We start from the raw sequence: 22,576 nt of genomic DNA on the forward strand, positions 1-22,576 counted from the left end.
AAAAACATCGTTTGTCTACTCATTCATTGATGCACACTTAGTCGTTTCCATGTCTCGGTTATTGTGAATAAGGCTCCATTGAACATGGGGTGCAATATCTCTTTGAGATCCTGATTTCATTTCCTTCGGATATATACCCAGAAGTGGGATTGCTGGATCACATGGTAGTTCTGTTTTTAATTGTTTAAGGAACCTCCATACTGTTTTCCACAGTGACTGTACCAATTTGCATTCCCACCGACAGTGCACAAGGGTTCCCTTTTTTTCTACATACCTCTTGTTATTTCTGGTCTTTCTGATGATGGCCATTCTGACAGGCATGAGGTGGTCTCTCATTGTGGTGTTGACTTGCATTTCCCTGATGACTAGTAAGCAACTTTTCTTGTATTTGTTGGCCATTTGCATATCTTCTTTGGAAAAACGTCTGTTCAGGTCCTTTGCCCACTTTAAAATCAGATTATTTGTGTGTTTTTTGCTATTGAGTTGTAGGAGTTCCTTATATATTTTGGATGACATTTGGTTTTACTGGATTCACAGAATCTTCCCTTCTCTGCTGTTTGCTAGAGGCAATTGTGTAATTATTCTTTAAATGTTTGGTGAAATTTTCTAGTGAAACCACCTGGATCTGGATATTACTTTTTCAGAATTTTTAGTGCAAGGTCAATTTTTTAAAAAAAGTTATATACCTATTCAACTTATCTGTTTCATCTTGGTTGAATTTTGGTAGTTTGTGGTTTTCGAGGAATTGGTCCATTTCTTCTGAGTTGTCATATGTATGAGTGTATGTTGTTCATAGAATTCCCTTTTTATCCTTTAATGACCACAGAATCTGTAGTTATATTTATTGTTTTATACCTGATATTGCTGATTTGTGTATTCTATTTATCTTTCTCAGACTTTCTAGAGGTTTATCAATTTTGTTGATTTTTTTGGGGAAAAACTGACTTTGTGTTTCATCGACTTTCTTGATGTTTTTATGTTTTTAATTGTATTGATTACTGCCTTTATCATTTTTTTTCATTTTTCTTTCTTTGGATATATTTTGGCCTTCTTTTTCTAATTTCTTGAGTTGAGAATTTACGTTATTGATTTGAAACTTTTCTTCTTTTCTGATTAACCGCTTAGAGTTATAAATGTTCCTGTCAGCACTGCTTTAGCTGCATTCCACAAATTTTGATATGCTGTATGTTCAGCTTCCTAGAGTTTACATATTTTCAACATTTCTTTTGAGACTTCCTCTTTGGTCCAAAGATTATGTATAAGTGTGTTGTTTAGTTTCCACATGTTGGAGATTTTCCTGTTGTCTTTCTGTTATTGATTTCTAGTTTGAATCCATTTGGTCAGAGAACACACTCCGTATGATTTCAATACTTTTAAATTTGTGACTTAGGTTATTGTTTATCTTGGTCCTTGAAAAACTGTGTATTCTGCTGTTACTGGGTGCAGCGTTCTAAAAATGTTAGATTCTGTTGGTTGAATGTATTTAGTTTTTCTATATCCTCATTGATTTTCTGTCTAGAAATTCTATTTATATCACAGAATAAGGTGTTGAATGAAGTCTCTAACTATAATTTTATTTTTTAAAATATTTCGGCTGACTTTTATTTTTATTTATTTATTTATTTTAAAAAATACATCTTTATTGGGGTATAATTGCTTCACAATGCTGCGCTAGTTTCTGTTGTACAACAAAGTGAATCAGCCATATGCATACATATATCCCCATATCCCCTCCCTCTTGCGTCTCCTTCCCACCCTCCCTATCCCACCCCTCTATGTCATCACAAAGCACTGAGCTGATCTCCCTGTGCTATGCGGCTGCTTCCCACTAGCTATCTATTTTACATTTGGTAGTGTATGTATGTCCATGCCACTCTCTCACTTCATCCTAGCTTACCCTTCCCCCTCCCCGTGTCCTCAAGTCCATTCTCTACGTCTGCATCTTTATTCCTGTCTTGCCCCTAGGTTCATCAGAACCATTTTTTTTTAGATTCCACATATATGTGTTAGCATGTGGTATTTGTTTTTCTCTTTCTGACTTACTTCACTCTGTATGACAGACTCTAGGTCCATCCTCCTCACTACAAATAACTCAAATCCGTTTCTTTTTATGGCTGAGTAATATTCCATTGTATATATGTGCCACATCTTCTTTATCCATTCATCTGTCGATGGACACTTAGGTTGCTTCCATGTCCTGGCTATTGTAAATAGTGCTGCAGTGAACACTGTGGTACATGACTCTTTTTGAATTATGATTTTCTCAGGGTATATGCCTAGTAGTGGGATTGCTGGGTCATATGGTAGTTCTATTTTTAGTTTTTTAAGGAACCTCCATACTGTTCTCCATAGTGGTCATATCAATTTACATTCCCACCAACAGTGCAGGACAGTTCCCTTTTCTCCACACCCTCTCCAGCATTTATTGTTTCTAGATTTTTTGATAATGGCCATTCTGACCATGTGAGGTGATACCTCATTGTAGTTTTGATTTGCATTTCTCTAATAATTAGTGATGTTGAGCATCTTTTCATGTGCCTCTTGGCCATCTGTATGTCTTCTTTGGTGAAATGTCTCTTTAGGTCTTCTGCCCATTTTTTAATTGGGTTGTTTTTTTGATATTGAGCTCGATGAGCTGTTTGTATATTTTGGAAATTAATCCTTTGTCTGTTGTCTCATTTGCAAATATTTTCTCCCATTCTGAGGGTTGTCTTTTCATCTTATTTATGGTTTCCTTTGTTGTGCAAAAGCTTTTAAGTTTAGTTAGGTCCCATTTGTTTGTTTTTATTTTCATTACTCTAAGAGGTGGTTCAAAAAAGATCTTGCTGTGGTTTATGTCAAAGAGTGTTTTTCCTATGTTTTCCTCTAAGAGTTTTATAGTGTCTGGACTTACATTTAGGTCTTTACTCCATTTGGAGTTTATTTTGTGTTTGGTGTTAGGTAGTGTTCTAATTTCATTCTTTTACATGTACCTGTCTAGTTTTCCCAGCACCACTTATTGAAGAGGCTGTCTGCTCTCCATTGTATGTTCTTGCCTCCTTTGTCATAAATTAGGTGACTATATGTGTGTGGGTTTATCTCTGGGTTTTCTATCTTGTACCATTGATCTATATTTCTGTTTTTGTGTCAGTACCATATTGTCTTGATTACTGTAGCTTTGTAGTATAGTTTGAAGTCAGGGAGCCTGATTCCTCTGGCTCCATTTTTCTTTCTCTAGATTGCTTTGGCTATTTGGGGTCTTTTGTGTTTCCATACGAATTGTAAAATTTTTTGTTCTAATTCTGTGAAGAATACCATTGGTAGTTTGATAGGGATTACAGTGACTCTGTAGGTTGCTTTGGGATGTATAGTCATTTTCACAATATTGATTCTTCCAATCCAAGAACATGGTATATCTCTCCATCTGTTTGTGTCATCTTTGATTTTTTTTTTAATACATTTTATCACCTAACATTCTTTTTTTAAATTTTTTAATTTTTAAATAAATTTTATTTATTTATTTTTGGCTGAGTTGGTTCTTCGTTGATGTGCGAGGGTTTCTCATTGTGGTGGTTTCTCTTGTTGCGGAGCATGGGCTCTAGGCACACGGGCTTCAGTAGTTGTGGTGAGTGGGTTTCAGTAATTGTGGCACGTGGGCTTCAGTAGTTGTGGCTCATGGGCTCTAGAGCGCAGGCTCAGTAGTTATGATGCACGGGCTTAGTTGCTCCATGGCATGTAGGATCCTCCTGACCAGGGCTCAAACCCGTGTCCCCTGCATTGGCAGGTGGATTCTTAACCACTGTGTCACCAAGGAAGCCCCTTGTCTTTGATTTCTTTCATCAGTATCTTATCTCGATCTTATTCAAGTCTCCTATTTTATCAGGCAGTGCTTCTGGTTATGTTTCGTGTGTAAGGCCTAGCCTGCTTCTGAGACCTGTAATTCCAATGACAATGCAGTTTTCAGGGCCCTTTCAATGCTATTCTGGTCTGCTTATATTTCAACAAAGTTCAAAATTTTACTAAGCATGTATTCACTTTGTAATTAGAAAAATGAAAATTCAATGTGGACATGTATTTTCTACCCCATGTATTAGTATGGAAGACACCAAGTCCAAGTTAACAAAGAGTCAAAGGAATGGCCGAGAGTCATGGCCAGGAAAAGAGGAAGCAGATGAGAAGTTCTGGGGTTGGAGGAGAGAAGACACTTTGACTGTACCCCAGGGAGCAATGGTTTGCTGGGGTGAGGTCTCTGTGGCCACTGGGTTAAGATGTGTCTATCTCAGAGATGCTCTCCAGCATCTGGGAGGGGTTTGCTCAGTGGCCAGACTCAGACTCAAATTTAGGGCTTCAGGCTCTGAGGCCAGAATGCTTTCTTTCAGCAAGTAAGACGAAAGACAACACAATCTCAAATAACTGACAAATTAGTTAATTTTCCACATTGAAAACTTGGTTATAGAGATTCCACCTTATATATGGGATCTCATTTGTGTCTCACGTGACTCAAATGGACAGCAGTGCCCTTGACAGAGACCAGTGTACCATGTAGATAAAGTCAATAATCTCTACAGACCAGACCTTTGCTCACTGGTTACGACTATTGAAATAATTTTACATATTTAGGCCTTTGGCTACTTTCAAATTATCTTTGATTAATTTTTAATACATGTAATAATACAATATTCACATATGTGTAATGCTGACTTAGTTTCATTTTTAAATAGATTCAATGTGATAAAAACGAATCTCTTTGTTGGTCTTTCAATGTAATCTTGAAAAAATTCAAATACTGAAATCTACTAGTAGACATTCCATAACCTCCCTTACAAACTGTAATTTTCAAATGTTTACCAGGTTGGGGTTTTTTTCAGCATTAACTTGTTGAATCCTCTCAAAGTCTGGCAAAGTGAATATGTTCATTCTATTTTGAAAATTAGAAAATTGAAGCTGGAAGAAATAAGTTGCTCAGAGTCACACACCTGGTGGTAGGGTTTGAGCCCCAGTCTTTCTGAAGAACTCTGCAGTACACTTTGATGTCTCCCACTTTCTCTCACTGGTGGCCAGGGTGGAACAGTCTCAGAAGCATTCTGAAAATGAGACTGACCCTTCCAACATCATTTTTGAAGATAGCATTTAATTCATTTGATGCAGAAAAAACACACTCCGGATTAGCTTTTTGCAGTAAGGCAAAGACTGTGGACCAGGATAGAAAAGTTAAGGATACAATGCTTACTAGGTTTATTCTCTAAAACCAGTTGATGGGATTAAGCTGCAATTCCTGGGTCTCAGGAGAGCAATTTGGCCCATCCGGCCAGCAGAGGGCAGCACTAGGCCGGCACTCCGAGGACGGTCCAGCAGTGACCGGCATCACCTGGCCTCGTTCTCCTGGTTGATTACCTGGGTATAGCCCATCCCAGGCCCCTTGTGGGGCACTGGTGACCTGGCGCTATTAAGTCGTGAAGGGCCTAATGGCAGAAGAGGGGATTCCTCTCTGGTCCTCTGTGGGTTTACAGAATGGAGAGAAGAGCTGAGAAAATTCTAAACCAAAGGCACATTTTCTCCACCTAGTGATCCTGTCAGATTTCTGCATCAAATGTATTGAATGCTATCTTCCAAAATATTTCTGATTGTACTTCTTGCAGCAAGAACTCCAAATGATTTCCCAGGAGCTAGATAACAAGATACAGAGAAACTTAAATTTCCATGCAACTCACCAGGGAATTTTGGGAAGGAAACAGTGCTCACTGGGGGAAAAAAAAAATGTTGCTTTTAAAAAGCGTACAGAGACAGCAGCTTTGACACTGTAGATGTCAACTGGCAAAGATTTTTTTTTTTTGGCCATGCCACACAGCTTGTGGGATTATAGTTCCCTGACCAGGGATTGAACCTGGGCCACGGCAGTGAAGGCACGGAGTCCTAACCACTGGACTGCCAGGGAATTCCTGCAAAGGTTTTTTTAATGCACGATTTTGTACTGAGTTTTTATCTCCAAATTTCTTTTTTTTATAAATTTTTATTTATTTATTTATTGTTGGCTGTGTTGGGTCTTTGTTGCTGTGCGTGGACTTCTCATTGCAGTCCCCCTAATTTTTTTTTTAAATTAATTAATTAATTTTTGGCTGTGTTGGGGCCTCGTTTTGTGCAAGGGCTTTCTCCAGTTGTGGCAAGCGGGGATCACCCTTCATCGCGGTGCGCGGACCTCTCACTATCGCGGCCTCTCTTGTTGGGAGCACAGGCTCCAGACGCGCAAGCTCAGTAGTTATGGCTCACGGGCCCAGTTGCTCCGCGGCGTGTGGGATCTTCCCAGACCAGGGCCCGAACCCGTGTCCCCTGCATTGGCAGGCAGATTCTCAACCACTGCGCCACCAGGGAAGCCCCCCTAATTTTTAAATAGTGTTAAAATAAGAAGTAACAATTCATTTTAGGGACTTCCCTGGTGGCGCAGTGGTTAAGACTCTGTGCTCTCAATGCAGGGGGCCCGGGTTCGATCCCTGGCCAGGGAACTAAATCCCACATGCATGCCGTAACTAAGAGCTCACTTGCCACAACTAAGGAGCCCGCCTGCCGCAACTAAGACCTGGTGCAACCAAATAAATTTTAAAATTTAAAAAAAGAAGTATTAATGCATTTTATAGACCATCAATAATCAAGTAGAGATTTAAAAACTACATTCTAATTGGTAATCCAAATTTCTATTACAAAGTTACTATTAGGTAGTGTGCTAATAGCAGAAACAGCCTCAGCCTGGAAGAGACATGAATCCTAGCCCCTGCCTGGCCATTTACTGCTGTGTGAGCTTAGGCGAAACACTCAACTTCTCTGAGCCTCAGGCTCCTTATTTCTAAAATAGGGATCATAACCTCCACACCAGGGAGGCTTGGTGAGGCAAACTGTCTTATCTGCAGCTCCTGGTTAGGAGCGTAGGTATAATGAGACTTACCGTTCCGTGTCACTAAGAGGTTCGGTTTGTGTAGCATTTCGCGGTATGTTTACCTTCGCAGTGTGCCTGCCTCCTCTGTACTGACCAGGAAGCCATGACTCGAGTGTGGCCGTGCCTTTGCAATGGCCACACGGACGGTCGACAGCAGAGCCAGGATGGGAAGCTCTCGTCTGGCTCCAAATCCTGCTCCCTTTCTTCCTCGTGGCACTGCCTGGTCAAATCTGTGAAGGGCCAAGCGGAGGTGGAAAGGCCGGAATCACTCCCAACTCGCTCTAACTTCTAATGAGATGGGCTAAGAGAACGTCATCCTCAAGGAAACAGTTCTGATGAAGACTCAGAGTGCTTGTCTCTCCAAATTCATGGCCTTACAAATGGACTTCAGCCAGCGTTTTGGGTCCAAAGCTGTCTTTATTGGCTTTAATGTTCTTTGCATATAATAACAAAACATTTGCAAACAAACAGGACATCCAGGATCGTGAAGAGGGAGATTAATCACATAAATTGTGACATATCCATATGACGGAATATTATGTAGTCATTAATGGTCAGGCTTTAGCCTATTTGATGACATAGAAAAACACGAGATGTGATACTGAGTGAAATTGGAGGTCACAAAATAGTACGTGTAGTACAATTGCATGTATATGGATGTGCACACACACACAGAGGGAGACTGGGTGTATAGATACTAAAGCATTAATGGGGAAAAAAATTAATGGGGGCTGTCCCTATGGGTGCCATTATGCCTGATTTTTATCCTTTAGGTATTTTTGTCGCTTCTCAATTTTTCCCATGTACATTTGTTATCTTGGGGGCAGAAAAAAGTTTATTTTTAAATAGATGTGTATATATAACACTGCCATTAAATAAAAACAATTTTGTAAGTTAATATATGGAGACCATTTCCCCAACTAAAAGATGCCAAAAGAAAACCTTAGAAAGATAAAATGAATGCATAAATTGAAAATAAGAGCTCATAATGCCAAGACACTAAGGAAAATGGGGTAAAACCTAATAAGACCTGGTAGAAATTAGAACAAAGCATTTGAAATTGATTGGATTGTTTTCTCACAGGACAATAAGAAATCCTATCAGTTTACCACCAAAATGCTTTTCGGAATTCTGGAAATAGGGCTTAAGCAGTGACGTCTTTGCCTGGAAATCTGCTCTTAAGATCCCAGGGAGGAAAACTGATCTGAATAGAGAAGGTGGACAGTTAACGTTACAGTTAAAACAAGAGAGGTGGAGTGTCGATTTGAAGCAGAGCCAGCATAACAAAATTCTGCACATAAAGTGAGCAAAATCAATCTCTTGGGGCTTCCCTGGTGGCGCAGTGGTTAAGAATCTGCCTGCCAATGCAGGGGACACGGGTTCGAGCCCTGGTCCAGGAAGATCCCACATGCTGCAAAGCAACTAAGCCCGTGCGCCGCAACTACTGAGCCTGCGCTCTAGAGCCTGCGAGCCACAACTACTAAGCCCATGTGCCACAACTACTGAAGCCCGCGTGCCTAGAGCCCGTGCTCTGCAACAAGAGAAGCCACCACAATGAGAAGCCTGTGCACTGCAATGAAGAGTAGCCCCCGCTCGCCGCAACTAAAGAAAGCCCGCACGCAGCAACAAAGACCCAACGCAGCCAAAAATAAATTAATTTAAAAAAAAATCTCTTTCCTTTCCTCTTTCCTTTGCTTTCCTTTCTTTATGTACATGTTACCTTTGACCCCATTTTATAAACCAAAGATAAAAAATTAAGCACGATAAGTTTGTGGATGTTATTAACATTTAGGATTGTTACACTGAATTTTTAACGGCTTCTGAGTTTAAAAACAAAGCAAAACAAAGCTACTAAATATAGAGAATTAGTAATTAAATAAAATTACCCCCAAAGAACAAAGACCCGGTTTTAGGGGGAGAAAATTCTGAAACAACCCCCTTATAACACAAAGACAGGCTTGAAAGCTACAAAGATATCGCAGCCGTTCTTGGGATGCAATTTCTGCGAAGCCTGATGGGCGACCCTGAGGTGTCGCGGTCAGGCAAGGCCAGAGTGTACGGGGTGTGATCCACTCCGTTCTTTCAACAAGAATCTGAAATTAATAAAATGCTGCAGTTTTTGTTTTTCAGATCAGAAAGCAGGCAAGAAGAAGTTAGACGATCTGCCCGCGTAAGGACCAGGGCCGCCAGATGATCCACCTCTGGTTTTGGTGTTCTTCCTGTGCTTTAGTAAGTCGGCTGCTTTTTTTAAAAACATTAATCAATTTTTTTATTGAAGTATAGTTGATTTACAATTTGTGTTAAGTCTGTTGCTTCTAAACTGTAAATTGAGGTTGTGCACAGGGAGACTTTAGAATGCAGACCTTGCCTTGGGAATATCTACACAGTAACTTTATATTTACATTATACACTGAATGTGAATGGCAGTGAGGGATTGTGGGAGAGTGTAATTGGTGTAAACTGAAGAGTTAATGTGTTAGCACAGGGAGATCAGCTCGCTGCTTTGTGATCACCTAGAGGGGTGGGATAGGGAGGGTGGGAGGGAGACGCAAGAGGGAGGAGATATGGGGTTATATGTATACGTATAGCTGATTCACTTTGTTATAAAGCAGAAACTAACACACCATTGTAAAGCAATTATACTCCAATAAAGATGTTAAAAAAAAAAAAGAGCTAATGTGTAAGACACAAGATGGGGGGATTTTCTCGGCTTTGATTCTGTGCTTCATATTATACAGACTTGCCTTGTGTTGATATATTCCAGCTGTGTCTTTAAAAATATATTCAAGCAAATTTTATGTAAAACGAACAAACAGTGTTGGTTGTGCATGATGGGTCATGGGTCCATCCCATTGTCTTCTGAGGCACAGCAAATATAAAAACGTGACAAACAGCAAATGTCTTTTTCCACTATGCAGAGATGAGCTGAATTCTGTTGCTGCCAAGGTAACATAGGATAGATATTTATAGAAATAAGTGAGCTGTCCAGGCATTCACGTGCTTCAAATCAATCCGTGAGCACAAAGCCCCGAGCCCGGCAGAAAGAGTGTTATTCAAACCGCCTGGGAGACCTCAGCGGCCACAACGGCTCCTTGAAGAGTTTGTGGCTCAAAGAGGCTCCCTATCTGCCCATTGTTAACTCGGGGAAGCATTTGTTCAAGCAAAAGGGGACTAAGCGCTCTAATCATCTGGAAAACTAATTAACTTCTTTTTTCAAAGGCTTTATCAGATTTCTCCTTGCAGCGTTCCTCAAATTCCTCAGCACCGAAGGGCTGAAGACCCCGGAGAGCAGCTCCAAAGTATATCAGTGATCAGGAGTGTCTGGAGGAGAGGCCGAAACGCACCGTCTCGGGGTCCTGCGACCCAGATTTGAATCATGGGTCTGACCCTGGCCGTGAACTTGGACAAGGGATTGATAACTTCAGGTTGCAACGGGGAGAACAGGACTGGGCTTGTGACGATTAGAGATGGGCTAGCCCACACTGCACACGAAGAGCAGGTTGCGGCAGCTCTGTAACCTAGCAACGCTGGGCCAGGTGGCCACGGTGGCCTGGTGGACATCGTGACCCCCGCAGCCCCTGCGGATGGGCCCTGAGGGCCTGGGAGTGATGAATGGACAAAGGTGGCCTGGGTCCCAGAAGCTTCACAGACTTTGGGGGCACAGGGTATATCCTGCCGTGGAATCGAACACTGTACTAGGGCCAGCCTGGGCCGGCGAGGGCTTTAACCCAGGTTTCTCAGCCCTGGGAGGAGAGGAAGCCTCAGCCCACCTCATGTGCCTGGGGTGATGAGGGGCGGGCGCAGGGCACGGAGGGACCCACACGGGAGGCAGCCCAGCTGTCACCTTTAACCTGACTCGAAAAGGGCGTCCAGTCCCTAGTCCCGGAGGCAGGTTCTATCTTCCAAAGATCAGACGCCAGCACCACGTGCCGAGCACTGCAGACGCGACCCACCAGCTACGCGGACAACCTGCCCCACTGCGCACCTTCTCTTTCTTTACTCCTCACAACGGCTCTGCTTAGGCTTGAAGAATTTCTAAAACTCTGTTCAGTCTTCTACCAAGAGAATCCACCTATTCCCAGCCACCCCTAGACAACAGCATAAGAACATTCAACCAGATCATGAGTAAACTGGGAAGGTAAAGTTGGTAAATCCACGGTCAAAGGGGAGAGATGAGGGCAGGATGGAAATACTAGTCACAGAATTTTGTACCCAAACAAGGATATTTCATCCCCATTATGAAAAGTAATTTGTATTCTTTTAAAATAGTGTTTTTAAAATTAATTTTAAATACTTTTAAAATCAAAGAAGCAACGTGCCGGTTGAACACCACACTAAAAAACGTGATATGCTTCAAAAACTGTAAAATATAGACCTGAGAAATAAGATAAAAGAACTCTGACAAAAACAATGCTAGAAAAGAGGGGAGTAGGGGCTCCTGCTTCCTAAGCCGGGGAGAAGGGCAAAGGTAATACTCAATCCTGGTGGTATTTATAGTAAAGCTGTGTCAGATGTCAGCCTTTGAAAACTGATTACAATTTTTTAAAAGTATGAGAAGAAACACTACATACTCACAAAACAAGATAACAGAAAGGACAGTGGCTCAAAAGACTTCTTGACTTCTAAAGTAATTTATCCATCCACTTACTAGGGTTAAATGACACGTTCCTGAAATATATGAGTTTTCAAAGTCTAATTGGAGTTTCTGTTGATCTGATGTCAGAACAGTAAATTATTATGGTCTCAAAAAAGAAAAGTGAATATCAATTTAAAAATTCATTGTAATTTGAAAGACTGTTCACTAGTTTCAGTCAATCAATCATTACCGATCTTTATAATCACTGAGTTGGGTACTGAAAGCTCGTTAATCACAAAGCTTCCGATTGAGGCAACTTGAATGGGTTTTTTCCTACGATATCAAATGTGACATAAGAGATAGAATATGAAAGAATTTTAAATGTAGCCCATATCAAGGAGAAGTGAGACAGAGCAGCAGATCACACGGGGAAGAAGGGAATGTGAATAGCCAGTTGTGGAAACTCTCTACTGTGGTATCCCACATGATTCTGCCTCACCGTTTTACAGAAAAGTTGAGACGGGGGCACCTGACCACAGAATTCGCTGTCTTACCACAATAACCCACCGCCCAGAAGCACTGGACTAACATAAACTATGGACTTTAGTTAATAACATGTCCATATTGGTTCATTAATTGTAGCAGATATACCACACTCATGCAAAATGTTAATAATAGGGGAAGCTGTGCCTGGGTTGGATGGGTGTATGAGCCTTTCTGTACTATTTACTCAACTTTCTATAAATTTAAAATGATACTGGGCTTCCCTTGCGGTGCAGTGGTTAAGAATCCGCCTGTCAGTGCAGGGGACACGGGTTCGAGCCCTGGTCCGGGAAGATCCCACATGCCGCGGAGCAACTAAGCCCGTGCGCCACAACTACTGAGCCTGCGCTCTAGAGCCCGCGCACCTAGGGCCCGTGCTCCGCAACAAGAGAAGCCACTGCAGTGAGAAGCCCGCACACTGCAGCGAAGAGAAGCCCCCGCTCGCTGCAACTAGAGAAAGCCCGCACGCAGCAACAAAGACCCAGTGCAGCCAAAAAAAAAAAAAAAAAAAAAAAGATACTAAAAACCATTAAGTCTATTCACTATTTTTAAAGAACGCACGGCCATGAGGGAGTGTCCAAGGGATACAGGAGCCAGCTGAAACAGCTCCCAAGAGCCAAGGCTGGAACAATTTGAGCAAGAAAATAAGTGATGCATTATTGGATTATGACCCAAAGTATAAAAATAAATACCCGCAAATGCATACTGATATAAGTAAATTGTTGAAAAACAAGCAAATGGGGGAGAATAAACAAATCTCCATGCAGAAAAATTTTACATAAATCTGTGTAGGTACCCCACACTTAGGGAAGGGGACCATAACTACCCACTCCCTAGGTGTGGGCTGCACAGTGACGTTCTTCCAAAGAACAAGAAAGGAAAGAGAAAAGGAGTAACTGTACGAACACCACTGGAGGGCAGCTGACCAAGGTCCACGCCAGCAGTGATACGTCCAGTCAATAGACTGCAGCCTCGATGGGATGTGATTAGAATTGTTCTTCACCTCTGTGGACTTAGTGCGTTTATATTTAATGTAATTTGTGAGCTACTTTGGTTTCAACATACCATCTTAATATGTTTTCTCTTGTCCCTCCTGTTCTATGTTCATTTTTATTTCTTTTTTTTCTTTAAGTGGATGAAAATTTTTTGTTTTATATTCTACACTATCATCTATCTAGAGTGAGGGAAAGAGATTGAGTTATTTTAAGGGATTGGCTCACATGAGTGTGGGCATGGCAATTCCACAATCTGCAGGGTGAGCTGTCAGCTGGAGACCCAGGGAATAGCCAATGCTGCAGCTCGAGTCTGAAGGCCGCCTGCTGGCAGAGCTCCCTCATCCTTGGGTAAGGTCAGTCTTTTGTTCTAGTCAGGCCTTCAACTGATTGGATGAGGCCCACCCACGCTACGGAGGGCAATCTGCTTTACTCAAAGCCTACTATTTACATGTTAATCTCATCCCAAAACACACTCACAGAAACACCTAGAACAATGTTTGACCACACATCTGGGCACCACAGCCAGTCAAGGTGACACAAAAGTCACCCTCACAGCATTAAAATCCTGGCGGGGCTGCCACTTGTACCAAGTGGGCCCCCAACCTTGGGCTACTGTAGCTGGAGTGTCACCCTGTTCGTTTCCTACCAAGCCCCCTTTAGCTGGTGAGCCATGGCTTTTCACCTCCTGCCCCAAATTGAGCCCACCCCTTCTGGGACCAAAGCCGATGGTCGGGCAGCCACCGTGCACTGGGAGTACCAGGGCTCTCCTGGGTCAAGCTGTGTGGTGGGAACTGGAGCAGTCCTGGCAAGAAGACCACAGATGCACGTTTTTCTCCCTAGAAGCTCCATCATTTTTTCAAGACTGAATGCTTTCCAATTTGTGGTCTATCTTTGGTTGATTTCCAGTGCCCTGGCTTGGTTCATCTTGGCAATTTGGTCCAGTTTTCTGCTTTTTTTTTTTTTTTTTTTTGGTGAAAAGGAGTTGCTTGCATCCTCACCCATCATCTCTGTAAGTCCCTCTGGCTTCATGTATTTTGAGGGTCTGTCATCAGGCACACATGCATTTACAGTTGTGTCTTCCTAAGGAACTGACCCTTTTATCAGCACGAGGTGTCCTACTCTGTCTCTGGACACTCCCTGTCTCCGAGTCTATTTTACCTGATGTTAATGTGCCCACTCCAACCTTGCTATACTCACTGTTTTCATGGTATATCTTTTCTCCACCCATTTACTGTCTACCAACTTTATATATTAAAATATGGCTTAACCTGTAATTAGGTCCTGCTTTTTTCCTTCACTCCTTCTGGCAATCTTGGCCTTTTAATGGAGCGTTTCATCCATTAACACTTGTTGCAGTCATTAGAGTGGTTGGATTTAGGTACACTGTTTTGAAAGTTTGTTTTCTGTTGTCCTCTTTGATTTTTTGTTTCTCTGTCCACTCTTTCACTCCTTCTTTTGGATGACTTGAGTCCTTTGGAATTCTGCTTCACTTGCTGCTGAGAAGAGCCATCCTGATTCTTCAGAAAATGGAGGAAAGGCCAGACTCTGCACACACACACGAGGAGGGGTTTCCTGCTGTGTTTAAGAAGGTTCAGGTGACTTGGGTTTTCACGTTTTACCCAAACGTCTCCATCTCAAACCTCAGGGTCCACTTCTTCTCAATTAACCATCCACCCTTAACAGGAGAGACTTGGCAGGACTGTGTGTTCAACTTGCATCATAACTGGAGTCTGGTCCTCAGTTCTGATGACTTTGCAGGTACAAGAATAAGAGATTTCTTTTAGGGCTGTTACAGACGCCCTCTGGTTCTGCCTATGGCTGCGCCTCTAGCTAGAAATGCAAGGACCCCAGGTTTCCGCATGTACCCCAGCACAGTCCACCCCACCCGGTGCTCTCTGTAGCCATCATTACCCCTGACCGCAGCAGCTGCTTAATTTCCCCAAGTCTTGCCATCAGCCAGCCCTTTTCCCCAAGTAGCCACACGTGACCATGTAACACATTTTGGTGGTCGAGCCTGCCCCCTTCTCTCGCTCTTGTCTGACTGACTAGTTACCTGGGGCTGGGGGTGGGGAGGTGCCAAACAGCACTCTTATGAAAAGCTGGACAATGTGGCCGGTGTCGATGGTCAGCCACGTGTCGAAAATCATAAAACCCTTGTACTTCTATAAACAGACTTCTCCACCCAAAGTGTAAGTAGAACCAATGATCCTTTTAAAAAAATTATGGACTGTGAAAGCGCTGCTGGGCACCCACCACTCTCACAGCAGGTCAGGGGCCGTCCTGACCCTCTGCTGGGGACGTCTGGGGGTCGGAGCCGTCCTGACCCTCGAGGACACCTGGTGACGTTTGTGGCTCTGAGCACCGCGAACAGCAGCGGCTGTGGCGCCTGGTGCCGGAACTTTCCTGGCTGGGCCGCAGTTGCCCGGAGGAACCCTTAGGCCGGCGCACCAGCGGCCCCGAGTGCCCGGAAGAAGCGGGGCATTGTGGGAGGGGCCCGCGTTTCGGCGGGTTCCGTCAAAATGGCGCCCTTCTTGCCGGCGCTGTCCGCGGGCCCTTAGCCTGTGGGGAACCCGGGAGCCCTCGGGGCGCGGGGCGGACGCGGGCGGCCGGGCCTCCGGAGCACGCCGGGCTCGGGGCGGGGCGGGAGAGCGCCGGGGGCTCCGCGGGGCCCCCGCGGGCAGCCCCGGGCTAGGATGGCGACCCCGGACCAGAAGTCGCCGAACGTCCTGCTGCAGAACCTGTGCTGCCGGATCCTGGGCAGGAGTGAAGGTAGCGGGGCTGGCCGGGCGGCTGGGAGGCGTCCCCGGGGCTGGCGGGGTCGGGGCTGGAGGGCCTGCGGGCGCTGCAGCCCCCGGGGCGGGGGAAGGAGGCCGGTCCCGGGGCGGCTGAGTCACCGCTGCCCGGCGCGGTGCCGGGGTGCAGCCCGGAGGACGGTCAGCCGCCGCGCGTCCGCCTCCTCCGGCCGCAGGGCCGGGCGGGCGCTCCCGCGCTTATCCGGATGGAGAGCGCGGCGGGCTGGCCCGGGTCACACGCCCGTGACTGCGCGGGGGCGACGCCGCGGAGGGGGTCCGGGTGGTGGAGCCACACAGTTTCCCCTTAACGTTAGCAAAGGAGCGGATTTGAGGATGATGCCAAGGTGCCTATGATGGTTACCTGCCACGTTTTCCTTCGATGAAGGGCTGAGGGTTGCTTTTGATGTAAAACCATTTCTGCAGGGTTCACATGGCGAGTCCTGCTACCAGACCAGTCCCGTGCAGTAGGTCAAGCCATTGTGTAGTCCTGGAACCGTAAAATACGGCACAGTTTGTCGTCTCTCGATGTTTGTTTTGGCGGGAGGGAGGGGGGAAGAGGGGATGCACTACGAAGGGATCTTTTGGGTAATTGAAGCAACTGGGTTACTTATTCCTTGAGCACCATAATGTGGGAAAGAAAGTGTGCAGTTTTTGCAGGAAGACTTAAAACAAAATTAAAGAATTGAAACTGCATTTTGATCTTTCATGATTTCTGACAATTAGCGTAATTTATTTGATGGTCTTAGGAGCAAAAAGACTTCTTTGGTCAGTCTGTTAAATGACACTGACTTTACACGGTTCTTGCTCCAGTTTATGAAGTTTCACTCTTTTCCTTTGTTCATCTAAGAAATCTTTGGGCTCCCCCCACCTCCAGGCACTGTGCTAGGCGCTGGTGATGCAGAGGTAGAGAGACAGGTAATTCCTCTCATAGATCCTACATTCTAGTGGAGGATATGTGATAAAATCAGTAAACTTAGGGGCTTCCCTGGCGGTCCAGTGGTTAAGACTCATGCTTCCAATGCAGGGGCGCAGGTTTGATCCCTGGTCAGGGAAACTAAGATCCCACATACCATGCGGCGCAGCCAAAAAGTTAAATAAATAAATAAATAAAAATTAAAAACAAGATTTTCTCTCATCGTTAGAGTGGAAGAAAAGTTACTTATTTAAAAAAAAAACAGTAAACTTATAATGTTGTTTAGTGGTGGTGTGATGAAAAATAAAGTAGGGTAAAGGGATTTTTTTAAAATTTACAAGTTATTAGACTAGATTTAATCTTTTTTTAAAAATTAATTTATTTTTGGCTGCGTTGGGTCTTCATTGCTGCAAGCGGGGCTACTCTTTGTTACGGTGCATGGGCTTCTCATTGCAGTGGCTTCTCTTGTTGCAGAGCACGGGCTCTAGGTGCACGGGCTTCAGTAGTTGTGGCACGTGGGCTTCAGTAGTTGCAGCACGCGGGCTCAGTAGTTGTGGCTCACGGGCTCGAGTGCAGGCTCAGTAGTTGTGGCTCATGGGCTTCAGCGGGCTCAGTAGCTGTGGCTCGTGGGCTCTAGAGCACAGGCTTAGTAGTTGTGGCGCATGGGCTTAGCTGATCCACCGCATGTGGGATCTTCCCGGACCAGGGGTCGAACCTGTGTCCCCTGCATTGGCAGGCGGATTCTTAACCACTGCGCCACCAGGGAAGCCCAGGGTAAAGGGATATTGAGGGAAAGCTGAGGATACCTAAACAGAGACCTGGGTGGAGAGAGGGAGGGGCCCTGGCACACCTGGGCCAAGGTCTTGAGGAGGGCGGGGCCTGGCTGTTTTGTTTTTATCTCCAGCTTTTCTGTGGGTGTCTGAGTTGCCTTTCTGATTTGACGTTCCTGATCATAGGAGACACCAGGGAACTGAGATGGTTGGTCATGATTCACTCATGTTAAAGTCAGGGTTTGCATTATACCCGTGGGCCCTCAGTTTTCCTCCAGGGATAAACCACACATTCATCCGTTTCCATTGTCACAACTAGACTTTGAAGACCATTCATTCATTGCGAGGTGTCATCATGTTTCTCAAATTTTTTTTTAACATTTGAGGCTCCTTTTGATTGGCTTAGTTTCACCCATTCCAGGAGGTTGAAAAACTTTTCAGAAAGTTCTGCACCGTCCTCTCTCTCCATGTAGAATTGTGTCTAAATTAAGAGTAAATTGGCTCCTGTACACCTTAAACTTATACAGTGATGTATATCAGTTATATCTCAATAAAACTGGAAGGAAAAAAAAAGTAAATAAGCTGTCTGTGAGATCCTGAGGGGTCCTCTCAGAGTAAAATATATCATAAAATCCACTAAAACGATGCTCTATTCTGTTCTGGACAGCTAGGATTGCCAAACAGTTGTATTCATAATTCCAAATTATGCTACTACTTACCGAAGAATATATGTCTTTAATAGCTTGCCTTGTTCTGTTTTAATTTATTCTTCCTTAGTGAACAAAGGAGCAATGTTATTGCTGCCTTTACAGTGTTTGAGATTTTTAAAAAATTTCTTTTCATTGGTGGGTATTTTATCTGTTAACTTAGTAGAACATTTGATTAACTACATTTTCTAGTGACGTTACAAACAATTGGCCTTATGCTTTTATAATATATTGCTTTTTTAATACTGTGAAATTGAGGCATAATAGATACTTGTTACTTTTAATGTGAATTTCATATGAATCAATTTTTCATAAAGTTTTTTTTTTTAAATTTGTAGTTAGCTTCAAGGGACCTTCAGAAGCAAAGCACCTAGCTATAATGATGCTTGACACTTTTATAAAGTTAGTATAACCATTATTTCCCACCTTTTCCAGCTTATAACACTTGTGAATTTGTTTGAAACACACAGTGCCAGTTAGTGAGTGGAGAATTCTCTCTCCACATCCTTGAGCCTCTCCTGGAGAACATTTTACTTATTATTATATCTTTGGATAGTCATTATTTCTGTCTTTGGAAACAGTGTACTTGATGTTATAGTGTTTCAGCTCTGCCAAAGGCAACATTCCTTTTCATACTTTGTAATCCTCTTTCTAACTAGAGATTAAGAAGAAATACAGGAGTTTTTGTTAGGTAAGTGTTTTAGCACAAACGCTTAGGTGGGACTACGGTAGCCCACATACTGAGGTCAGACGATGGCCCTGACTGGGAACGGCCATGTGAGGGCAGCGTGAGCCGTGGTGCAGGCAGGGAAAGGATGTCGTCTTGGTGGTTTGTGGACCACAAGTGGTGTTGCTGTGGGTTTTATGATTTTTGAAAATTGTGAAGAGTTCTTGATGAAGTTCCAAACAAAGTGTAGTCTTTACCTTGGGAAAATCAATGTATATTAAATATACATCAAAACATATTATGTGGGGAAAAAAAACCTTATTATGTGTATGTTAAAATGTACACTAAATGTTTATTAATGTGTATATTGAAAATTTAAAGGTTTAGGCTTCATTTGAAAATTGTACCTAATGGGTTTATTATTGCTGTTTTAAAATGAATTAGTATTTAAAAATGATCATGGTTTATGTTTCTAATACGGTAAATATAGATTGATGTAACCCACATAAATAAAAAACTTTTAGGGGTCCTCAATCTTAAAAGTGTAAAGGGGGCTTGAGACCAAAAAGTTTGAGAACCACTAACTAGAGCAATGATTTTTATTTTGTTTTTGTTTTAGAGCATTACTTTTCAACTAGCGCTGTGATCAGAGTCATCTGTGATCTCACGAGAACCTGATAACACTGGCTGCTCTGGGGAGAGGAGCTGGTGGCCAGACAGTAGTGGAGGGGGAAGACTTTTTACTGTATGCAGTGTTACGTCTTTTCATTTTGAATTCTCTAAATGTGGCACTTATTCACAACTAATATTGTGGGCCCCATCTCCAGAGATACTGGTCCTGGCGGTGTCTGTTGGAGCTTGGCGTCTGGAACACAGTCATTCTGACCTGTGTCTGGGGTGGGGATTGCTGGTTCAGGTTACTGATCTGTTGGCCTGTCCTTTACGAAAGCAGTGTCACGTGCGCACAAGCCCACAGGTAGAGGAGGTGCAGGAAGGCAGAAACTTACGACTTGGACAGTTTGTCCTCGGTCACTTTCTGAATCTCTGGGAAGCACACGCCCGTAGCGTTCTTGTAATTCCTGGGGACTCGCTTATTTTTGTGCACCTTGAAGCTCAGTGGTGGTCTTTTACCTGAACGTGTGGATGAGAACCCTTTTAGGATGCAGAGGCAGCTGTCTTCCATCTGAAACCTCTTGGGCCCACACCTGCGTGCTCTCTCGGCCTTCGCGTGTCGGATTGAGATCCTGTGGTCCCACGGTGTCGCCGGCCCTGGCTTTGCACCCCCTCCCAGTTTCTCTCCCACCCTGCAGCCAGAGGGTCATTTCTAGAAAACAGTTTAATCAGATCTGTTGAAGGCTGATTTTGTTCCCTGTCTGTAACCTACAGGATGAAGACCACATTATCTTGCTTGAGGTTAAAAACTAGGGGTGCTCTATTGAGTTGTAATTTTGATGGCTATGCTAGACAAAATGTACATTTAAATGACATTTTCGGGTTGATAATAATAAAGATAGCTAACGTTTGTTGAGTCCTTGCTATGTGCCAGATACCCTGCTTACCCTCTGGGAGGTTGCAGTGGTTATTAGTGACCTCATTTTATAGGTGAGGCCCCTGAGACCTGGAGAGGTGAAGTAGCTGGCTCGCTGTCGTCCTGCTGGTGACGTGCGGGGCCACGACGGGAACCCAGGGCTCTGACTCCGGAGCCTCTTGTCTTGAACTCACTCCCTCCTGCTGCTCGTGTCTCTGTGCTGAGTAGAGGCGGGAAAGGCGTGGCCCTGCCTGTGGGGTGGCCTCTCACCTGCTTGTTTGAAAGCGTGTGTGTCAGCAGCACTGCAGCGGCCCTCTGGCCCTCGTCAGACAGTATATCCTTGAATTCACTGGTGCCATTTCTTCTCAAAGAAATGTCCTCAGAGGCTTTGCGGGGGGTGTACCTTCCCCTCCCCACTCCTGATAACCACCCACCCCTCGCACATGCCCAGAGCAGATTGGAGGCGAGAGTACTCTGGTACTTTGTGGCCAAAAATTTGAATACTCCTATTTTTAGTCTTGGGTTAAGCCAGATCCTCACAGAGCTGCCGTGTGGACCTCCTTGTCTGGGACTCTTGGTGGAATGAGTTTGGCTTTGATGATTTGGATTTTAGAATCCAGTGTCATTGGCCTCCTTTGAGGAACAGTGTCCTGAGTAGCCCTGTGAATCCCACTACTGTGTCCTTTCCACCTGGTTCTCTGGCTTTTCACCTGGCAGGCTCCTACCCGTCTCAAAGGTCGCTTCCTCAGAGAGGCCTTGCTTAACCAGCGTGTTTCATGAAGTCTTCCCTGTTATTTGCCATCGTAATGTCCTGCTTATTTCTTAGTAGCTCTTGTCACAGTCTGATTACCTTGTGTATTATTTGCCTCATTTTTTTGTATTCTCACTAAGCCTGCCTTGTTGGCCACTATTTCTTGTATATTCTATTCTTAGGGCCTGTACTGTTTGGCATGTAGTAGGTGCTTTGGAATTATTCATTGAATTACTGATTGAGTTTACTTATACTTTAAAAATTGAATGATGTTTTGGGAGTGTTAAAGGAGAAAATTGTAGTTGACATTGTTTGATATTTTGCATTTTAATCTTTGATGGTAGTCATTATTAAATGATAGTCATTATTGATAGTCATTATTGATATCATATTGATGATAGTCATTATTAAAGAAAGAATAACTGCCTCTGCTAATTTCTTTCATAGTCTGGATTCTATGCATCTACCTTTGCAGCACAGGATAGGTAGATTTGGTTTAAGAAATAGCTGATGGGTTTTTCAAATATTTTATCATCAACAAGAAAGATAGACTGGAAATTTGGCTGGCAGGCAGATAGGGAAACTGCAGTGTGGCTGCAGAGGTGGGAGGGATGTGACAGACATACAGAGGTGTGGAGAAGGTGTCAAGACAAGGAAGAGGAGAGTGTGCCTGGTACTGAGGAGGTTTGCATTTTGGACAGGAGAAAATTCAAAAGTTTATGAAACTTTTAGAGTGGGGATTTTTGTGTGATGTCCTTGGGTGTGTTGTTAACGAACTGTTGTTTGTAGAACTCAGGATCGTGGTAATCTAAAAATAATTTTTAACTAAAATAGTTATACAAGCACTCCTTTTAAATAAGAGATGTTCAGTGACACTTAATGTTTATAAAATTAATGTATACTTGGTGTAGAAAATTTTTAAAGTGTGGGAAAACATGAGGAAGAAGATCTCCCCTCTAATCCTGTGACTCCACAGAAACAGTTTGAGTTACTTCTTTTTGCTCCTTTCCCCCGTGTATACACTCACCTTCTGTGGTGTGGTGCAGTGGCGTTTAAGGAAGACTCCGCACGTGTGTGTGTGTGTACATGTGTGCGTGTGTGTGCGTGTGTATGTGTGCTGGAGGTGGGAAGGCGGTCTGAGGAGCTGGGGGGGGGAGGGTGTGTCAGGGTTCTCAGCTGGACGTGAGTGAGGCATCCTCAAGGAAGGGCAGGACCGCGGAGCATGGCTGGTGTGTCGTGAGCTGGGTCAGGAGAACAAGGGGCAGGTGGCAAGGGGCCCAGTGTTGTAGGCCTTCCTCAGGATCAGCCTGACTGCGTGTGGGTCATTTACTCCAGGGGCAAAAGGAGGAGTAGGTCACCAGCTACTCAGGAGACTTGTTGAGATGGGCTAGTGGCTATGGAGTGAGCATAGTGGGACACACTTGTAG

At 43.9% G+C, this 22,576-nt stretch overlaps 1 protein-coding gene across 2 annotated transcripts in view; it reads left to right on the forward strand.

Moving 5' to 3' along the window:
• Positions 1-15,558: 15,558 nt before the first annotated feature.
• TUBGCP3 (tubulin gamma complex component 3) overlaps positions 15,559-22,576 on the forward strand; it is a 62,880-nt gene continuing 55,862 nt past the window's right edge. Inside the window, exon 1 of one of the 2 annotated variants that reach the window (XM_061171261.1) lies at positions 15,559-15,790. In XM_061171261.1, the coding sequence (XP_061027244.1) occupies positions 15,715-15,790 (76 nt within the window). In that variant the 5' untranslated portion in view covers positions 15,559-15,714. The remainder of the gene's footprint in view (positions 15,791-22,576) is intronic. The other variant, XM_061171260.1, reaches the window with a different exon arrangement.

This window comes from Eubalaena glacialis, chromosome 16 (genome assembly GCF_028564815.1).
Source record: "Eubalaena glacialis isolate mEubGla1 chromosome 16, mEubGla1.1.hap2.+ XY, whole genome shotgun sequence".
Lineage (NCBI taxonomy): Eukaryota > Metazoa > Chordata > Mammalia > Artiodactyla > Balaenidae > Eubalaena > Eubalaena glacialis.